The sequence below is a fragment of the Sphaerodactylus townsendi genome, linkage group LG06, assembly GCF_021028975.2.
Source record: "Sphaerodactylus townsendi isolate TG3544 linkage group LG06, MPM_Stown_v2.3, whole genome shotgun sequence".
Classification (NCBI taxonomy): domain Eukaryota; kingdom Metazoa; phylum Chordata; class Lepidosauria; order Squamata; family Sphaerodactylidae; genus Sphaerodactylus; species Sphaerodactylus townsendi.
Genome location: NC_059430.1, coordinates 118,228,615 through 118,236,759, shown reverse-complemented (window position 1 = coordinate 118,236,759; position 8,145 = coordinate 118,228,615). Strand labels below are relative to the sequence as shown.

The following is an 8,145-nucleotide window of genomic DNA, read 5'->3' as shown; positions in this document are numbered from 1 at the left end:
CCCTCAGCCATGGCCCCTTCTGGTTAGTTGGCCATGTTTCACTTAGCCTCACTAAGTGGGCATAGAATTTCAAGTTTACTCTCATACCTTCAGAGGACAACATCATGGACAAGATTCACACCATTTGTAATGGTTGTGCAAGTTTGGTCTTCTCTGTCCAGAGCCATAGGATCACAGAGTCACAGAAAGAGAAGTTCATTTGTGGAATCAGATTTCTTTATTTGCAAAGGGACTTTGGTGTCATCTTCAAGAATCATTCAAGAGGAAATAACAGGCAATGAAGAATGGAGGGCAACTGTTCAGATGTGGTGGTGGGTTTCTGGGCGTCTAGTACTGTAAGAGAGGAAAAGAAAAACCTGTAAGAGTTCAAATACAAGGAAGAGGCAAAGAAATAAAAAGATCTGGCTGGCTTTCACTGGCAAACAACTTATCTCACAGTGCTGATTTGCATGGTTAAGCTTGCATCATGTTCAACAGTGTTTGGTGCAGTGAACACCACAGGACAAAAGAAAGAAGTATATCTGTGACATGCAGTGGAAACATGCCTGGGTGCTGTGCTAACAGTAATGCTTTGAAGCATGCTCCCAACCTTTTATCGAGACTTCAGAGAAGATAGGAGTCTCCTCTCCTCACTTCATGGAGTTTGCCATAGCTACAGAATAGTGTTTGCCTGCTATACAAAATGTGCATAGGTCCTGAGCTGGTTTTTCATCATAATAAATCATTCATTCATTCATTCATTGGTCCTTAAAGGTGCATTAAAGGCACTTTGCTCATACCCAGAGGCATTATCATCTCTGTTTTGCGTGAATCCATGAAGCTGGATTTGTGTAAAATAGTGAATTGTACCATGGGTCCATCAAGGTCAATACTGTCTACTCAGATGGGCAGTGGTTCCCCTCACCTACTACCTGGTCCGTACACCTGGAAATGCCAGCACTGATTCTGAGATTTCTGCATTCAAAGCAGATGCTCTACCACTGAGCCACACCCTCTCCCAACATGGGTTGGATCCAACCAGCTTTTCGCCAGCAATTCCCCTCCTTATTATAGCCCAATGTCACATGTATTTTGACCAAGCTGGTCCCTTGATCCTAACATAGCAATTGTGGGTAATCCCTTTTGATCATCGACAAAGGGTATGCTTCCTTTATTATAAGCAGAAATGTTGGGTGAATCCAACCCCATGTTTCACATTTTGTTTAAGCCTCAGTCAGGAGGAAGAACAAAACAGCAGAAGTTCTACAGATGGCTGGAAGATGCTAGGTTTGCTCTTCAAAATTCCTTTGGTGCAAAATTAGCAATAGCTATGAGCCAGCAGAACTAAACAGTCTAGGGACAGTTCTTTGAATGCCAGATATCAGAGATAAACAGTAGGGGAAGCCCTGTGCTGATAAACCCCATTTTGTATAACTGACTACCAGATAGATCTGTGGTTTATTTCTTCAAAGCAATTATCATGCAGTTCTAGCTACAGCCTCAGTCATTTGGATGCCTTTCACAATTACCCCATTAATGCAAAAGCAATTATTTGAGGTACCAAAGGAGGTACCAAAGAGAGCTGAAGAATCGGCATCTTTGTGTCACAAAGCAGTGCTATATCCTTTGGAACCAACTGAACCCAGTGGACTGAGAAGAATGTATGTTCTGCTTAGAAGAGAAGAAGAGTTTGGATTTATATCCCCCCCTTTCTCTCCTGTAAGAGACTCAAAGGGGCTTACAATCTCCTTGCCCTTCCCTCCTCACAACAAACACCCTGTGAGGTAGGCTTACACACTATAAATCCTACAGCTAACAAAGCAAGGTAGATATTCATACTCACCCAAACTACGGGGTTGCCGTCATTATTCTGAAAAACAAAAACAAAACATTCCAGATCTGGTATTTCTGCACAAAGCTTAACTAAATAGCTGATTTCCGAGCTATTAGACCACCTGGGAGATACTCAAGCATGTATCAAGTGATGAAAAAAAAAACCCCATGAAAGATTCTTTCTTTCCTGGATGCTATGGAATGGGATTAGAGAGCTTCTTGCTCCAAAGGTTGCTATTTGAAGCATGGCTGCCATCACTGGAAGCTAATAGAGTGGCTATGGATGAGACACAACATCTTCTGGGGATCAGCATCTACAGCTTGAGTTTGGAGCTAGCTAGCAGGCAGAGCTTGTATTTGACAGGGCTTTATAGACTGGAAACAATGTAAAAACCTAAATTCTGAAAGCAAAACCTCCCATCCCTCCAAAAAGTTCTGCCTTCTGAAGGGTTATGGGAGGAACTTTCGGTCACGTGTTCAGTTCATATGTGATGGGAGAATTCAGGGAGACAGAAAATCCATTAGTACTGAATTATTTTTGCATGGGAGCAATGCTTCCACGTGCCTCTGTAACCTATTCTCTTCTCTGTGTCTGTTGTTCCAAATCTGTTAAGCTTTGTGGCCCTCTTGGGAATGCTCTAGGCCAGTGATGGTGAACCTATGGCACGGGTGCCAGAGGTGGTACTCGGAGCCCTCTCTGTGGGCACACAGAGTTCATTATGTGGGGGGTCTGCCCAACAGACTCATAGGTTTGTGGAGCTGCTGATGGTGCCTAAATTGGCCAACCTCCAGTGAAATCCTAGAGATCTTCTAGAACAGGGGTCATGACCAATTGGCCATGCTGGCAGGGGCTGATGGGAATTGTAGTCCATGAACATCTGGAGAGTCACAGGTTGCAGACCCCTGTTCTAGAATTACAACTGATCTCCAGACTACAGAGATCAGTTGTTCTGGATGAAACAACAACTTTGAAACATGACCTGTATCCTGCTGAGATTTCTTCCCAGGCTCCACCCCCAAAGCACCAGGAATTTCCCATCCCAGACTTGGCAACTCTACTTACGCCATTGTTGTTGAAGCTGTTGTCCCCGCCAGTGTTGCCATCAAAGCTGCCACCATTCTAGGGGGAAAAAACACAAGAGGGTGTGTCGGTGTTTGGGAGCTCCCCATTGTCCTGAGTATCGATAGATACAGAAATAACCTTTTGCACAGTTATGAGAATTATATTAATTTTGTGCGTTCTCAAGGAGAGCCTTTCTGTCTTGTATCTGACATAAAAGGCTCTAAAAATACTGATTCTCACTGCTCTGGGACAGAACATGGACAGTACTGATTAGCCATCCAGCTCTATTTGGAATGAATTAAGATACTGGCCCCCCTCCCCCTTCTTCCCCTCCCTTGCATGCCACCCCTCACTCACTCCCCTTCCCGCCACCTCTCCCTCCCCTCCCGCTCTCTCTGGTAGGGTGGCTGGGCCATGTCCAGATGCTGGGGCCCCTCCCCTCCATGCCACCCTCCCCTCCATGCCAGTCTGTCCAGGAAGCTTTTTAAGATTCTAGATTTCAAGTCTGCAGAGAATCAATGAGTGTTTTTCATGATCTGACCAACAGAGGGCAGTAAAATACCCCATAATGCTAAAGTGTCCTACAGAAGAGTGAAGCTGTGACTTTTATTATACCTGTTGGAAACACAGAAACTTCATCCTAAATTGACTCTGGCTGCCCAATATGGGACTGAGTAAAAAAAAAGGAATAATTTCTATCCAGTAGAAAATTGACATCCTTGAAAGTTCTCCATGAACAGTACAGAAATCTAGATGCTTATTTGAATTTTCAAGCCTAACATTGGACATGGATTGCTTTGGTTGGCTTTATTCCACCTATACCAATAACATATCTTGGCAAGAGCAGTCCAGAAAGTGTGGCTATATTTGTGTGTGAGGTTCACCAAAGCGTCTTCTATGAGTCCAGTGGTCCCCAGAAGATCTTTCCCCATTCATCTCTCACCTCAAAGCTGAGCATCCACAGCCCTTTTCTAGATGTTGGTGTGAGTTTTCTTTACATTTCTAGAACCCCTTTCCATCCATGAAGGGATGCTCTAGTTGGTTTTCTGTCAAGTGTTGAGAGACTCAAACTCAAAACCATAGACTGCAGCACCTAACTTGGTGTTCTCTCTGAGCTGCATGCATGCAGACCGAGTGGCTGGCCCAATCTGGTTTGCTCCACAGCGCCACCCTCCAGATGGCCAGAAGGGGGACTGCACACTGACTGCAAGAACCAAAGAGAGCTGCAAAGATCAGCTGATCAGGAGGAGGGCCAATGACATCAACTTTTAGAGGTGTGAAACTGTTACCTTAGTTAGTTATGGAACTGAAAAGACTGTTCGGTGTCTCAGCAATGGATCACATATGTCATGCCTTCTGGCCTGGAGCTGTGACCAGTTGCCAAAACCTGACACTCTGGTTACTTGTTCTGTATGGCTGAGGCATCAAGGGTATTCATCAAGCAGGCCTCCCTTCCCCCCTCCTCCTTTCCCCCTTTTCCTTCTTCTTTCTTTTAACGCCTGATGTGAATGATGATTTTATGGGGTATAATTTAACTGCTAGTAGCCCTATTGGAGATTAATGGCACTGAACCCTAAATGAGATTTTTTTGTTGATTTTATCACTACTGTTCAGTGTTGGAAGCTGCTTTGAGCATGCAAGAGAAAGGTCAGCTCCTAGTTCTGAAAATTTCTACGGTCAATCTGATGAGATAGTATTTGCATCCTGCTGGATAGGTTAGATTAGGCAGTATGTGAATTAGTAATTTCTTTTTTACTTGAACCAGTGAACATGGATTGATATCCACATGGACTAGCATTGGATGTGTTTCACCAAATCGGTTTGTTTCATAACTGTAATGTTTTTAATATGCCATTAAAGGCATTTGTTTTGTTTTGTTGGAAAGGTCAGCATTTAAGCTGAAACAAACTAACAAACAAATAAGACCATTCCAACCTACCCTGAGCAGATTCACTTTTGAGATTGAGTCCTGTCGGTTTACCTTAACTAATGCTGCTCCTGGCTTAACTATCGTCTTTAGGATTTTGAGAATTCTTAGAATCCCAATAGCAATACATATTTAAAAGCAGTGCCAGACTAGAAATGTCATGTGCACTCGCTGATACTTACTCCACCACCATAGGCATTGTTCTGTAACCAAAACAAAAAGAGAAAAAATGAAACTCAGGAAGTCATCAACATCCAATCTCACACCTTCCTAGGCAACATAAATCTTCTTCAACAATAACATTTCCATTATGCTAAGAGGGAACAACATGCTAATAGCCCCAAAGGAGGTCCATCACAAAAAGGGCATTAAAAGGGGTAAATATTCTCATCCTTTTTATTGGGGGCGGGGGGAATCTTCTGGAAGGCCTCAGAGGGAAAAGGAGGACCTTCAATTGAAGGTTTTTGCTCCAATTTCAGAATTTCCCCCCCTCTGTGCTGAGAAATGAGCAATGCTAATGATCTAAAGAGTAAATTCCCTCTAAAAATACAGAAGGGTTCTAGATACTTACGCCGTTGTCGTTGAAGCTATTGGAACCCACATTGTTGTCATCAAAGCTACCCTGGTTCTGTGGAGAAATGAAAAGAGAAGACCATCTTAGGGGGTGTCTGGATATTACCCTGGGAGACGGGAATTTCCCTTTTCTGTTTTGTTCTAAACAACTGTGGAGTGATCCACATTGGTGTGTGGTGTTCTAAACCTTTACTCCTGTCCAGTTTTCCAAATTGAAATGCTCCCCTAGATTTCCTCTTTGCCTCCAAAGGATAGCTGTGTATGCCTCCCTTCTTTGGAGGTTTTTAAACAGAGACTAGATGATCGTATGTCAGAAATGCTTTGATTGTTTGTTCCTGCATGGCAGGGAGTTGGACTTGATGGCCTTTGTGGTCTCTTCCAACTCTATGATTCTGAGAAAAATAGCTTTGGGGTGAGAGAGGGGGGAGAGAGAATTGAGAACAGCTCAAAGATGTATCTCAAAGAATCTGAATTCCCTTTTTTAACAGCCCCATTAGAAGCGGTCTCCACCACCTTCTTTTTATTTTAGTTTTTTAAATTTACTTTATGGGCAGTCCACCTTTCTCAAAGAGAATCAGGGTGGATTATGCTGTGTGAAACATCTCTAATCTGCAGGACTGGGTTTGATTCCCCACTCCTCCATATGAGTGGTGGATCCTCATCTGATGAAACAGTTGCAATGCGCATCAGGTCTAATCAGCAATGAAATAGGACTAGGAGGAGAAAAACCAGAAACAGTGCAAAAAAAAGGTATCAGACAGGACATGCTGAGTGATACAGAAAGTGGAATTACAAAAGTCAAAAACAATGCAGGGAGAAGAGAATAACTCACATAACAAACACAATATATAGCATATAGAATGGCTTGGATGATAATCCTGTTCCATTTATAAGAAGCACTTTCTTGAACCATTCCTTTATGTGATAGAAGGTGCCACCGTATTGCAGATGACTTATGGCGACCCCATAAGGTTTTCAAGACAAAAGACATTCAGAGATGTTTCTGCATAGCCACCTTAGCCTTCTTCAGTGGTCTCTCATCCAAGTACTAACTAAGGTCAACCTGCTTAGCTTCCATTACACTCTTGCCTTAATGCTTTTATTCAAGGCCCTCAACTCTGCTTTTCACAGCACAGAAGCCCAGGAGACTTCCTGATTGCATTGTTGAGCCCATATATTAAGATGGGGACCACAATACACTGAGGAGGAGGAGGAGGAGGAGGAGGAAGGAAGGAAGGAAGGAAGGAAGGAAGGAAGGAAGGAAGGAAGGAAGGAAGGAAGGAAGGAAGGAAGGAAGGAAGGAAGGAAGGAAGGAAGGAAGGAAGGAAGGAAGGAAGGATTTTTTATTCCCCAGCATTGTGTAGTGGTTAAGAGGAGTGGACTCTAATCTGGAGAACCAGGTTCAATTCCCCTCTCATCCACACTAGCAGCAGAGTCTTATCTGATGAACCAGATTTGTTTCCCCACTTCTACATTCCTGCTAGGTGACCTTGGACTAGTCACAGTTTTCTCAGAATTCTCTGAGTCCCACCTACCTCACAAGGTGTCTGTTCTGGGGAGAGGAAGCAAAAGGAGTTTGTAAATTCACCAGATTAGACTCCACCGTTCATGCGGAGAAGTGAGGAATCCAACCTGGTTAGGATCTGCTTATCTTAACCAATTAGGATCTGCTCATCTTAACCACTGTGCCCCATTGGCTCTCTGGAACTCAATCTGAACACAAATCCTCCAATATCTCTCTGTCAATCTGACCCTTCATTTCAGCTCTATTCACAAGACACAGCCATCGTTCCCATCCTCCATCAATAAATCGGGTTTGTTCTTACGGGAGCAGCTCTGATGCCCTGCAGGGAGAGCAGGCAGACGGCCAGGAAAGCAGCCACGAGTTGGAACTTCATCTTTGGTGTGGAATTTTTCTTTCTCAAATCGAGTCTGGGAATGGCAGCAAAGAGGAGGCCTCTATTTATACTGGGTTTCCACTTTGGGCAGTGCCAACTTCTGTGGACCAAGCCCTGTGACTCAGCCTTTGGGCAAAGCCAGAGAATAATCAAATGCGTTGTGATTAGGATCTTTTGCAATTTTTTAAAATGCTATTTCAAAAAAAGGTTAGCAGAGTCCTGGGCCAAGAGATGGTTAACCCTTTTCTTCCCATCGTGTTTTACTTTTTCTTCCCCTGGCTCATGTGGAATTTAAAAAGCTCCCCCGTCCTTGTTTCAATTCATTCGTGTTTGGAAGAAAACATAGTTCCTCATAATTCTCTTGTAATGGCACTGAATCATAGGTTTTGTAGTATACAGGCTCATTTGTGGTTTTATCAGAAGAATAAATACATCTTCTCATTTAAAAAAAGCCAAATAATTTGTAATCCAAAAGTATGCTGATCCCACTAAAAAGATACGTGAAAATGTTTGAAATTCAAAAGTGTGCAATGAAACAATGCCCAAATTCAGATGTTCATGCAGACTCTTTGGTATGTGATATAAGTAATGGCAATATTCATGTAATCATGTATTGTACTATTATCATGTATTGTAAACCAATTCGTCCAAAAGCATGACAGAAAATGGCAACCAATTGTCCAATTTTGATTTGAAAGTGGTCAAGTAGAAACATTTCATCCAATTTCAAATTTAGTAGAATTTCAGCATTCCTTAAATTCGAAAAGCCAAATTTCATGTGCATCAAAATCACATATAACCTTTCCCTGTTTTGTTTTCATCTACAAAAATTGTCAAGGAAGGGGAAAAATTGAATGGGAAGACTGGTGGAT

General features: G+C 42.8%; 1 protein-coding gene across 1 annotated transcript; it reads right to left on the bottom strand.

Annotated features, from left to right (window-relative positions):
- Positions 1-201: 201 nt before the first annotated feature.
- On the bottom strand, positions 202-7,358 carry LOC125435356 (trihydrophobin-like). The gene is made up of 6 exons (XM_048501545.1): positions 7,202-7,358; positions 5,374-5,430; positions 4,985-5,005; positions 2,876-2,932; positions 1,823-1,849; positions 202-333 (listed from the first exon to the last, which is right to left on the bottom strand). The coding sequence occupies exons 1-6, from the start codon at positions 7,271-7,273 to the stop codon at positions 328-330; spliced, it is 240 nt and encodes a 79-aa protein (XP_048357502.1). The 5' UTR covers positions 7,274-7,358; the 3' UTR covers positions 202-327.
- Between the last annotated feature and the right edge of the window lie 787 nt (positions 7,359-8,145).

What these genes read in the sequence shown, in the direction of transcription:
- LOC125435356 (XM_048501545.1), bottom strand. Translation starts at nt 7,273, where the DNA reads ATGAAGTTCCAACTCGTGGCTGCTTTCCTGGCCGTCTGCCTGCTCTCC. An exon ending in ATAGCTTCAACGACAACGGC is followed by an intron (nt 5,006 to 5,373) that starts GTAAGTATCTAG and finishes TTTTGGTTACAG; the next exon opens with AACAATGCCTATGGTGGTGG. An exon ending in ACAATGCCTATGGTGGTGGA is followed by an intron (nt 2,933 to 4,984) that starts GTAAGTATCAGC and finishes TTTTCCCCCTAG; the next exon opens with AATGGTGGCAGCTTTGATGG.